Raw genomic sequence first — 13516 nt, 5'->3', positions numbered from 1 at the left:
AAATCTAGACCCAAACTATTTCATGTTATATTTCCCAGGATTGAAAATCAACACAATTTACTTTACAATAAGACTCGTCAATTGTAAAATCTGAAGCCTCTTTATTAGGATTTCATATTCATGCTGACTACGGTAGGTAACTTATGTTTTTTCTCTTATTTTAAGAATGCTTTACTTTAAGCACCATAGGATACCATAGGAAAGCAGTGGTGTATAAATATGTTGTTTTTATAATTAATAAATGTTTCTTAATCCCTTTTATTGCAATCAAAGTGTTTGAAATATCAATAGTTGTCAGTCTGGTGTATACTAAAAACAATTGCTCGTTTGTAAGCTGTTTGTTAATCAAAACGGCACACGGAAGATTTCTCAGGTGCCGTTTGACGTCACTAACTGCTGACGTCACATTGAGGGAACACCATTACCGCAACGATACGGATTTGAGCCATCGGCCTCGGTGGTGTAGTGGTTAGCGTGTCGGGCTGATAATCCGAATATACCGGGTTCGAATCCCGCTAGTAGCACTAAATTTTTCAGCGAGTTTGGTTGGTTTGGTTAGGTCATGACAGTTTAATTTTATAATTAAAAAATTATAAAATTGAATTTTAGGCATTTATAATTTTATTTTATAAACAAAACTATTTTTTAGATTAGTAAACCTTCATTAGATTTTTTCATTATCAGCACGTTTGGTTAGTTTGGTTAGGTTATGACAGTTTAATTGTTTTTTCAGACGCAGCAGTTAGTGACGTCAAACGGCACCTGAGAAATCTTCCGTGTGCCCCACCGGTTTGTTAATGATGTCAAAACTGAAAACAAAACCTGAAAGGAATATTTAGGGTGTGAAAATTAGATAAAGAATGAGAATTTTTTTATTAATTAGCTTACATAATGTTGCAGTGTGACAAAAAAATATAGTTCATCACATGAGTAAAAATAGTCTTTCCATTCCACTAATTGTCCAACAGAAACAAAGCCGATGTCATTGAGCTAGAGCTCATGCTGAAAAGAGTCACTTCACCCTAGTAATAAAATATAGGCTACTACAATTTTTAATAAAGAGTTTTTATCTACCTGAGCAAGGAAGCGATGAAGGTCACAGCTGGCTTGCAGCATCTCCCGGCGCGCTGCCGATCTCTCCTGTAGCGCCGACCAGCTGGATACGACTACCGCCTGCTGCTGGGCAATGTGGCTGGCGTTGGTGCCTGGGTACTGCGCCTGTAGTCTCACAGCATCCTCTACAAGCACCTGCGACCACCAACATATCACTTGATTATACAAATCCATTGATTTAAAATTGTGGTTGTAAGGATATTGGGCAAAACTGGATGAGTAATACCTTTTACTAATGGGTAAAATTACGGACGTAGACTTGAACACTTGCTGATGTAAATTCCTGATTTCTGACACACTTAAAAACCTTTTTATCAGACCAAACTAAAAGGATAACTTATTGTAAACTATAGCAAATCACATCAGAGGATCACAGAAACAAAAACAAGAAAATCTAACTTTGTCAGTAGCGCTTGTGTGAATGGATTATTCAAATATATTCTATTTGAATGAAACAATTTGCTAGGCTTGCCTCCATAGGTGAAATGTCTACTTCAGCATCCAAAGTCCAAAGTTATATCAATTAATTTATTCATTATACATCTGTTGTTTTAAATTTTAAAGATTGTTGGAATCGGAGCCCATCCTGAAGAGGAAGGAATCTGTTCTGGTACAACGACACAAGCCTTCACAATAAATATTTTACTATCATAAACAGTTTTGAACCCTAAAAAAGTATGACTTTTCTCAGGATCGAACCGGTGACCTCGAGTACTATAACCACTGAGCTGTATAATGGTGTTAAAATAAATCCTAATACTGTGCACTCTCTACCCCAACGGTTTATTGCTTTCCCCTCCGCTGTTTCCTCACCACCCTTAACGTTGATAATGGGACAGTTGCCACTAGTTCTCCACTCTCTTCATGCCAACGCCTACCCTTATTTTGTATAGTAGGGTGAGTGCACCAGTGAATGACCACCCCCCAGTGAATGACCGTTTTGTATAAAAAACCTCATATCAGGCTTTCTGTATTTCCTAGTCCATTACAAACGTGTTTAAAAGTAACTTTTGGGCCTTATTAAAATTCACTCTGTGACTGATTCAAAAAGAAAGTGTCAATCATCCTTTTGTAACATAAACAAAATTAGATGTTTCAAGCAGTTCGTTTCTAAGCTTTCCACTATGGCGTCTCGCACAAACATGGTTGGTTGAAATTTGTCACGGCTCCTTAATTATTGATTGGAACTGTAATTTATTACATGTAATTCACAGTTAACATGTTAAGGTACAATTCTGTACTCATTTTAAGATAAAAATCCAAACCAATTGTATATTTAAACTGCCGGTCAATTACTGGTTCACAAATTAGGGTATAACCAGTGAATGACCGTTTCGGTTAATTGACCAATTTGGGTTTATTTTCTTTATTGATATTGATGACAATGTTTTCTGATCGAGTAAGCCATCGCTAAGAAACAAAAATTTTTGTTAGAAATTATGTGGATACGCTATAACCAAAGTTTGAATGCGAGTTAAATCTTACGATCATTTCCTAGATAAAAAGTGATCTTTCACTAGAACCTATATTTTAATGACCCTGATATCGTTATTTTTCACTACAGGGTTTTCAGCTTCCATGCGAAAATCTCGAACGGGGGTTATTCGGTGAAAAGGAGGAGGTTTAATACAATTTTAAAATTGTTATGTAATATGCGGTCATTCACTGGTGCGATGATTTATGTGCAAAAAATTGTATTTTAGATACTTTTTTTAACATAATACATTAAGTAGTATCATCGGGAAGTACAGGGAAATATGGGAAATATATTTAAACGATTTTGTACAATGTAGCTTAGTAGTATATTTTCCCATGTCGTTTACAAGTAGAAAGTCAACCTTAAACGGTCATTCACTGGTGCACTCACCCTACAAGTTGTCAGTTGACTACTCTCAATGGAACTCAATACATTCTGATTTGTTTCTATAAGTTAGGATATTGTTTTCGCTCGTAAAATCAAGCAACAATATGGCCACCAAAACCAATCTGAAATAAAACTTTAATTCTTGGTTAAAAAATAACAGAGGTATGACCACTCTCTAAATTTACTGAATAGATGTGTTTACAGTACAGTTAAGTACGGTAATCAAAAACTTTTCCATTATTTAGACTTTAATTTTTAAGCTTACCAAATTGAAAATGTGTACAGGTCTCTTGAACTTAGAATCAATCAAGTTCACTGTATTAGTTTGTGGTATATTTTATATTTGGGTTTGGTTAATTCAAATTGTTCTTCATCCTGATTCCATAAAATCAATACTCGGTCCTTGATACAAATCAAACGATGTATCGTGATTAGGTTGGTGGAAACTACCATTTAGAGATAACAAACGATCTATCCCTTCTACGATACAGTGATGCACATTATTTTCTTGAAATTAGGTATACTTAAAAAAAACACAATTAAAGTTGAATTTTAATCACACTAATTGTTATTGCTGCATTTTATTACACAGACATAATATTTTAATAATATTATGTATACAATAATCATCCACAATTACATCCTTTAATTGAAAACATCAGGTTCATAACAACTCAATTTTAAAACTGCAATAAGTAAGGGGAAAGAAATCTCTAGATTCATAAAAAAGGTTTGTTGAACCAAACAGTTTAAAATTTAGAGTGGATAAACTGACCTCTATTTTTGCCTAAGCAGAGGGAGTTAGCCTGAGTAGTGGTGGATTCAGAGTGGGTTAAGGGTCTACTGTACATTGAAAACAACTTTATACACACAAGAGATAGAACCTGATTTCAATAATAATTGTACAAATTCTACACATTGTCTTTACTCCCTAGTATTTGAAGTACTTTGTTCAGACCCTGCTGTTGCTCTTGAAGTAATATTTTCAGGTTCCTCACCTCTTCTACCAGCTGATCTCTATTGATGTCTTCGGCACAGTTGTGGCAGTTTTTACGGTTCTTGCACAGGGCAATTTTGTACGCAGCCATCATGATTCGCTTCGGTAACCTTTCATCCAAAGGGTTAAAGGGGTCAAAGGAAATTTCATTTTCTGATTCAGGATAGTATGAACTACGAAACCATTCCTTCAATAAATCAATTTTCAAAATCGTCAAAACATATCTTTTAGATGACGATTTGACAAACCAGTACATCTCCTTAGCATGAATCAACTCTGTTATTCTAATTAGTTTCGAGATCCTAGCGGTTTTTCTGAGTTCCTGTATATCGCTGACTGCAATACCCAATAGCAAGTTCATAAGCACTATAGTCACTAAGAGAGCGAACATCGCGAAAATCAAGTGAGAACTTATATCGAGGAGACTATCTTTTCCGTCGTTGGAGACCATATCCAAAGCTGGTCCGGTGTTCCCTGTCATCATTGCAAGAACATTTATAAAACTTGTCCAAGGGTTGTTGAATTTCGGAGACTCGGGGAATATCGCACTGAAACTGAAAGTGAACCCAATAAGGAGGAAGATAAAGACACGACAACACACAATGACCTTACTCAATACATAGGAGAACATCTCTATGTAAAGTCCATGGTGAGGTTCTTGTTTGACTAATAACATCAAATTTATCCAAGCACATAACACACCAAAAGCACCCACATGCCTTTGCCATGGGTATTCAAAAGTATATCTAAAAGAGATTACAAATGCACTGAATACTCCAAACACTTCTGGTACTTGTGACCAATTAAAAAAATACTGTTTGATAGACTGATGTCTGTTGTTGACAATTACTGATAGAAGTTCAATTATAGTCAACACTTTGAGAAAATTTACTCCTAAGGAGAACTGAGCATCTTGCTCAGTTATCTCATCCATTATAATCAAGTTATTGAAGCAACCTTTTAGATCAAATTTGCTTATGTTTTGAGAAACACTGTAACAGTCATTAACTACATCATAAAGATAAAATGTAAATGAAATGGCAAAAATAAAACTAAAAGTGGATCTCGTGCTATAAATATGTTCCAATTTTTTCAATTTTAACAACAAAAATGCATTACATAGAGGATGTTCGAGCAAGTGTTGTTGTTCTTCGTCAATTAATGTTTTCAAGAGTCTGCACTCACCCTTAGATGAATTTTGAAGAAAGTAATCAAAGTTTAAACACACTTTGACTTCCCAGTTCGAATCTTCTTCCTGCATGGAAATGCAACTGTCCAATTTTGTTTTAATAGTCGCCAAACAAGCTGGGGTTCGCCTGCTTATGATCGCGAGAGCTGTTGGTCCATCATTGGCTCGACTACTTAGATCAGCACCTTCCATGATCAAGAGATCGACACATTGAGACAACTTGTTCATCGCGGCTACATGAAGAACTGAAAACCCATGGTCATCTCTCGCATTAACATCAGCTCCTGACGCAAGTAATGTTTCTAAGGATTTGAGTGCCAACAAATCATCTTCACACACAGCTGCATGCAGAGGTGTTTTACTGTCAGAATCTTTAGCGTTCACATCCGCTCCGGCTCTCAATAATGTTTTGATACATTCAACACGGTGATATTTGGCTGCAAGATGCAGTGATGTTTGTCCCTTTAAGTTACGTTTAGCGACATCAGCTCCTTTATTGATCATTGATGAAACACAAGCAATGTGTCCTTCTTCACTAGCTAAGTGCAATGCAGAGTTTCTCTCCTTAGTACCCAGGTTAACATCGATCCTGCATTCCAATAAAACATTAAGGCATTGCTCCTGTCCACGTTGAGCTGCGATATGCAAAGGTGACATGCCTGCGACATCCAAGCTGTTGACATTCACATTCTGACGAACTAGAAGCAACAGACATTCAACAGCATTCCTCTTGACAGCTAAATGAAGCAGATTGTCCTCAACCTTTGCACCATTCTCCATCAGAAGTTCAATTATTTCAAAGGAATTTCCAATCACAGCACAATGTAAAGGGGTCAAGAACTTATATTTAAAGTTAACGTTGCAGTTCTTCATTATCAACCATCTAGTGCATTCCACAGCACCGTTAAAAGCGCTTAAATGGAGACTGGAAACTCCCGTCCCAGGTAGGGTGCAAGTCACATCCACACCTTGTTTTTCGAGAATCTCCATCAAATCTAATCTTTTCAGAAATGCACACCATAAGAAAATTATACTTCTCTCGTGTTTCACTTTTTTTAATGCAAATGACTGCACTCCTCTATCATCCAAATGTCCGTTTTCAATGTCCAAGAGAATCCTTGAGTCTCCTGACACCTTCTCCATACTATCCAAGATGTTTTGTCGGAAATTCCAATCTACTTGTGTACCTTCGTGATGAGTTTGTTCCTCCTGCAAGAGCTCCATCTCCTTATGTTCTCTGGTAGCAGGAGTTGACAGGGATTGCTCTATAGTTGATTCTTTCAGAGCTTCTGTCTTGATATCTTGTGACTCTTGTGAGGATTCAATGTCACTGACCACTGACATTGCATGTGGCTGATTGCTGACAGTGTGGTCTTCACAGTCTCACAGCACTGATTATCAAGTGTTTCTCGTGATGGTACTCAGTTGTACGTCACACTCACACTGATGCCAAACTTTGTGCTATCCCAAATTCCAGCATTCACTGACTAAACTTTCTACTACCTCCAACTGTCTTAGCATCAAAGTGTATTGAACAATGTATATTGTGCTTGTAAGATGTGAAGACTCATAGCAATAATAAAGAAATAAATAGGTAATAGTTATTTCATACTTCAACTAATTGCATTACTTAGCAAAATATTTATAATTTTTAATGATCTTTGGATTAGATAATCATTAGCTTAATTACTTCACTCTAATCTAACTAAAAATTAATTATTCAGAGTCGTAAAGCTTTTCAATCATTTTAAAATATATAATTCATGGTTTCAAATTGCTTACACAACTTACTCAACAATGCATATGAAGCATTAAATAATAAAACATAAGGTAATGAAGCATTAAATAAAATAAATATTGATAACTACTTTGTATTGAATCTTTTTAGTTTGACGAGTTGAATAGTTAAATACATTTGAGGGTTAAGCCAAGTTTCATGCAACCTAAGTGATTTTTTATGCCTAATTGTTTGAATTCAAACAGGTTCATAATGGTCATATCTCATATCAGTTTGACTTGGTTGACAATTTTGAGTATTCAACATAAACAATTGGCTCAGCACACTCTGTTGATGGCTCAACTCAACAACGTCAATATTTATTTCAAAAACTGGTGAAAACTTTAACAGTGGGATTGAATGTATAGTTATATAATAGTCACAGCAGTAATGTATAGGGACGGTTACCGAAAAGCTCAAAATACTATTTGACATTTGTAGTAACAAGACCAGGGTTTGGACCGTTCCCTTTTAAAGTGTAAAAAATGTGATTGGCATAGAAAACACACATAATACACAAAATTTTTTAAAAAACATAAAAAATAGTAAAATAAAGTAGATATAATAAAAAGTTTAAACAGTAAAAAACTTAAACATACCTGAAGTTGGGCCTCCAACGCAACCAGATCATTCTCAAAGCCTTCATGTTTGCGTATGAGCGCTAGGACGGAGTTGAGGTCGCGTCCAAGGTCGTCGGAGATGGCTGCGTCTTTGTCATGTATGCGGCTCAGTGCCTCGGCAACGTCTCGGTGGAACCTGTGTATCTCGCCAGCAGCCGCCAGACGCTGCTCTCTGTTGTCTAGCACTAGCAGTAGTTGCTGCCACGACTCCCTGTATCCGTCAGTATGGATTAATGTTTGGTAAGTAAAAGGTTTTTTTCGCCACTCTACACTGTTTCTACTTACTTTCCTATCATAGAATTAGTCTTGAAAAACACGGTGTTTGCTGCCAGCTTGGTTAAATTACATTTCATTGTAGTACTGGTTATGGATTTTACCAACTGATAATAAATATTTTTTAACTATTGAACAACTCATATATATTTCATAAACATAAAACAACGTAACCAAAATTACCCTTCTTCTCTCTAGGGAGATCCGCTAAAATCACAAAATAAGTTTGATATTAAATAGTCTAATGTTCTAATGTCAGTATTGAGTTACAAAAAAAAAAAAAAAAAAAAAAAAAAAAAAGAACACAACCTCTCACAGAAGTGATTGTCAAGTTCTTAAGATGGCGGGGACATTTAACAGATTTTGTCAATTAAAAAAAATATTGTTAGGTTAGAGTAGTATGGAAAAAATAGCTCATGTCTCGTTTCTTCCGTTCTTGTACGGTAATCCTGAAACTTATGGGAACAACCACACTTATTCGGGAAAAACATATTTCCCGGATTAGTAAAGTAATATACTGTTTTTTACTGTTTTTTAAGACCAATGCAGTGTGAAAATGAAAAACCAAACTCTCTGTGACTCCTGAGGTTCACCCATAGTATGGAAAAGTAGTTTAGGAATTAAACACAAGACTTTTACAAAACAACATTAAAGTCCATCCGTAGTACTTCAACAGACTTTTCATAAGCGTTTTTTTCTTTAGTTTACAGAGCTATAGGAACTGCTTTAGTTTTCAAAAGCATCTTTTATGTCAAATCAACTGCTGAGTTGTCCTTTCAGTTTTAATAAATAAGAAATTTTGCATACTTGGACGGAAACAGAAATTGACATCAGTAAACTTTGCCAGTAGCTCAACCCAACTATGTAAATTCCTGTTCCAAAAGTAGCTACAGTTTTAAAACGAGTGATCTCTACCTCTAAAATTAGTCAAAAGTGATGCATCGAGATACACCATTACAGGGGATGGTCCTTAATGCAAACACACACCAGGTGTCCGTCCATAAGCAGATTAAAATATTGCTACCCTGCTTATTATGGGTTAACAAACACTGTGTCTGTCGACTTAGACACGTCCATCTGTCTGCAAACAGACGCTACAAAATCGCTTGGTGAGGGATTCATTGCAGACGTCAGTGTCTAGACTTTCTCCCTCTCCTACCGGTAGTGCACACTCCTCAAGCCCTGTAGCCCCGAAACCCGTCGAAACACACAATGCTGCAGTAACGTAAGCCCTCATTTGTAACAGTGGGACTCACCTGCTGACGAACAGACGCCCGGTGTGTGTTGGCTTATAGTCAATAATTGTACTATGTAAGCGTGTTTTATAAGTCTCACCTGACAGTTTGGTGCCTTATCTGCACCTCCGTAACCGCGTCAAAGTCAGCTGTCTCGCTACCACACCACAACCATAAGCAACTGGCTACACACTCCTCAACTCATGCAACATTTTTGCTACAATTGTTAGCAACATGTTTGCAACATTTGATTGCAATTGAATATTTGTTGTTCTGTTGCAAACTTCAACAATTAATGGTTAAACAGAGTAACTATCAAAAATAGCAATTATTTTCCTTGTTTACAGTTCATTTTTGGTCATGTATTTGTATTGTTTAAAGGATTGTTGCTGACACTTCCCATAACTTTTTTTAGGACACTAGGCCCTATTTTATTCACATTACCTATTTCAGATTAGACCTAGGGGTAGCGGTATTATCACTTGGATATAAACCCATTGGTGATTTGACAGGATTTGAACCCAGGATCTGAGAAACACAAGTCCTGAGCTCTCCCACTAGACCAGCTCACTCCCCACCCAACCACTATTAGAACTTTGAACTCCTGAAACATTTTAAGATTTTTTCCCTTTTTTATTTTTTTTTTTCTATTTAATTCGACTTCTTTAAAGATTTATTATTTCCAGTACAGTACTACAGTGGAACCTCAAATTAATTGTCAATCTGCGTTATTTGTCCCCTTAAAAATGTGTTTTCCGCTATTTTTACTGTATAAGTTTAGAATAATGGCATACATAATTTTTTAAGGAGCGTTAATTATACACAATGATACCTACACCTACAATATTATCCATTCGCCAAAATAATGTGTCATAAAGAGAAGACTTTTCTACCTAACCTAACCTAACCTTGTTTATGAAGGCTATGTTTAATGACCTTTTTCAATCGAATTTGTCCCTTATTAAGTTTATCAAGTATGAATAAAACAATAACTGATTGTTGCCTTGCACTATCAACAGCCCAACTTTGACTAGATTGGATGAGAATCAAATTGCAAGAACCAACAGACATTATCGTGATGATGTATAAATAGGTACTCTGTTGAACCAATCTTAGTCACCAAATAAATATGTATAAAACAGATAGTTTAGGTTGCATAGATCTAAACATGCCGGTAAAAAAAATTTAAAGAAATTCCATTAATTTTGTCTGATGAGAAATAAATTTCAAAATTTAAAGTTCAGACTGTAATTACAGTTCAAATAGTTAAGTAAAATTATATGTATATTTTTCGATTGTAATAAGTTGGTGATTTAAAAAATAAAAGATAAAAACTTATTATTGTCTGAAAAGTTGAGGAATGTGAAGCCATTATCAGCATGCCAAACTCTGTCAAAAGCATGCAAACATATGAGGTTCAATCCTTTAAACACTTGGTAAAATAAGCTAAATTTAGTTATTTCAGAATTAGCGAAAACAAAACAACATTATTATGTAACACAGTTGAACGAAACATAAGCAAACAAAAAGCTTTAGCATTTGGATTTTCATGGATTTGATTGGAAATGAATCAAGACTCAAAACCCTGATTGGCTAAAAAAAAGTGTCAATAGTTTTGGTTGGAAGGGTAGCTGGTCAAAACTATGAAAATTAATCACAATGAGCAAAATAGATTAAACTAATTAATCTGAATTGCGATTGGACTAAAATTTGTAGCAGCGTTTTACATTTAACCAATTAAAATCTGTTCAATTAGGACAAAAAGTTCCTAAACTTATCAATTCAAATTCAACATAAACAAACATATCGAGAATAATATTTATAAGTGGAAATGATAATTTGCATTATTACTTTATTATTTATTACTTGGTATTTTTATGTTCAATAATGTTGCCTTTCTAGACTAAATTATATAGTACATGCACTATATACAAATGAAATACTAAATAATGTAGCTAACAGGTCATGCCAAACTAAAAAACCTCAACCGTCAAGTTTTAAAATGCATATAAACAAATGTACTGTAGACTCCCTCTTATCCGGACAACAACCGGACATCGGTTTAACCGGACTAGATCGGCAGGAAGTGGGCGGTACTGAAACCACTGTTCTCGTGGAAAAGATTTGAGACCAGTAATCACATGTCTAAATACAATGCTCTACTAAATTTAAGTCAAATACTGTATAAACCGTTTTAACGAGTTTTTGGAGACGTCGGTTTAACCAGAAACCCCGTTTTCCGGACTGGCCTCGGTCCCGAGGAGTCCGGATAAGAGGGAGCCTACTGTACATTTGGAATAATTTACATAATGAAATACATGTTTGCACTTTAAACTTTTTCTGATATTCCAACAGTTTTATACGGTTGATTAAATGTTGAGAGCGTTGTAAAATGTAAAAATGTACAGAAAATGAGGGAGTGAAAAGTATTTTACTTTTTAAACTAGGAGGTTTATGACTTTCATCATTGATGAGACTGGGAGGTTATTTTTAGTTCCTGCTAAAATTTTATATATTTTGGGTAAAATTGAGTTTTTTCTTGTTAAACTTTTGACCTTATTCTCTTTGCAAGGTTCCCTTGCATAATTAATACAATCTGGGGGAAAATAATAACGATAATGATTTCCCAAAAATTCCATACCAAAGTGTTTGGATATTGTAATTTTGTGTTCTGCGCTTTTAATAAATTTAGCATAATTCTCAAGCAAAAGAGCACAAAGCATTTACAAACAAGTCTTTAAACAACTCCATCGCACAAGTGAATCAAAAGGAACAACAAAATAAGGACCTTTGATATAACAACACATCAATATTCTTTTTTGACTTAGCATCTCTACATTTTTCAACTTTTTACCTTGAAATCTGTTATAATTTAAACTTGCTCGATGTTAGATAACTGTTTAATGAGTAAAAAAAAAAATGTTTAACAAACTTAAAAAAAATTGATATACTGCAGCAATGACATTTTAAGCACATTTATACGTGTGTCTATTATAGGCCTCCAACCTCAAAAAAATTTAATTCCAAAACAAATTTAAAAAACACTATTTTGTCAGACAGTAATCAACCAAAGATTTTACAAAACATAGTCGGGCCTACCTCAGTTGGTCCTGGCGTTTCTCAATGTCCGCTGTGTACGGACTGTCGTTTGAGATGAGTTTCTTGGCCAAGTCTTCACATTGGTTGAATCTTTCGGCTCCGGCTTCCACTCTGTGTTTCAAGTCGTCAAACTTGTTTTGCAATATCTGGAAACAATTTTTGAAAAAGCATTACGGTCAGAAGACTCTTTGCTAGCTTGTAATTGCATAACTTACACCTGATTACATAAATTATATAGGCAATGAATATGTTTTTAAAGTGAGGTAAATTTGATAAAAGTTGTGAGGATAGCAGGCTTATCTGAATGGGAACGAGTCCAAACTGGTACAGGATACAAAAAATTTTGTGAATCCTGTACCAGTTTGGACTCGTTCCCATTCAGGTAAGCCTGCTTCCTCACAACAAATCCTTAAAACCTAGGCGCTTAATTGTGCTCTATGTTACATCATTGAAGAAAAAAAACTGTTATTGTTATAACTTTTTTTACAATGTGCTGTACCAATTACAAATTTATTTCGCAAACATCAATTTTTCAAATTGAACCTAACAGAAAAGAAATTTTACTACAAACAATAGCATCTTTTATCACATCAATCAACAAAGTTAAAGTATTAGAAACTTAGAGAGAAAATCAAATTGTGACAGCACATTCAGTTAGTGGCTCATTCATTTATGTTGATTTGCTACAGCTAGATGCTACAGCTGATCCGTACAGATGGGATGTCTACTTCAGTATAAAAGCCAATGTTATTAGCTCCCAAACTTTTATCTGGTAAACTAACTGAATTCTATCCCATTAAAAAATCCTAATTGTCCACTTAGTTTTCTGTACATCAGTAATTTATCACTAAACTCACCAGCAAATGCTCAAAGTCCTGGCCATAGTCCTCGCTAGCCGCTGCAGTCATCTGTTCTCGTATCCAGGTCTCCAGCTCGGCGCTCTCACTGAGGTACTCGTGTCGACACATACTCTCCACCAGATGTTGCTGTCTAGCGCTCGCCAACTTCTGCAGTGTCCGCATCTGCTGTGCGATGGCCGTCTGTTTGCTAGCGATAGCCTTGGCGTCCGGGTGTTTGGCGTTGATCATCACGTTGGCCGCTGTACCCATCTCCGTCACAATACCGGAATAGGTGTCCAACTCCAGCTCAAGCGCCTATAGATAGTGGTTTTATGGGTTACGATTTGTAAAAGTTGAAATCAACACTGATAGCTTGGATAGTTGATTTTAAATTATTCTGTTTTAAGTTTCATTATTTTTTTAATTAGTTTGACATAAAAGATTTTACTTAAGATTTTTTCCTTAAACTAGTAAAATACTTGACAGCAATATTGTTGAAGCACATTGCAG

The 13516-nt window shown here is 35.4% G+C and overlaps 1 protein-coding gene across 4 annotated transcripts in view; it reads right to left on the bottom strand.

Moving 5' to 3' along the window:
- LOC128992220 (spectrin alpha chain, non-erythrocytic 1) overlaps window positions 1-13516 on the bottom strand; it is a 125654-nt gene that overhangs the window by 37019 nt on the left and 75119 nt on the right. For 3 of the 4 annotated variants that reach the window (XM_054415690.1, XM_054415687.1, XM_054415689.1), the window contains exons 33-37: window positions 13025-13321; window positions 12168-12313; window positions 9169-9225; window positions 7540-7771; window positions 1075-1248 (exon numbers count right to left, since the gene is read on the bottom strand). In XM_054415690.1, coding sequence (XP_054271665.1) covers window positions 1075-1248; window positions 7540-7771; window positions 9169-9225; window positions 12168-12313; window positions 13025-13321 — 906 coding nt within the window. The remainder of the gene's footprint in view (window positions 1-1074; window positions 1249-7539; window positions 7772-9168; window positions 9226-12167; window positions 12314-13024; window positions 13322-13516) is intronic. The other variant, XM_054415688.1, reaches the window with a different exon arrangement.

The sequence above is a fragment of the Macrosteles quadrilineatus genome, unplaced genomic scaffold (assembly GCF_028750875.1).
Source record: "Macrosteles quadrilineatus isolate MER2022 unplaced genomic scaffold, UCM_ALF_1.0 Scaffold_4__1_contigs__length_99947679, whole genome shotgun sequence".
NCBI lineage: Eukaryota > Metazoa > Arthropoda > Insecta > Hemiptera > Cicadellidae > Macrosteles > Macrosteles quadrilineatus.
The sequence above is the reverse complement of the archived record's forward strand: the minus strand, read 5'-3'. Positions and strand labels throughout refer to the sequence as shown.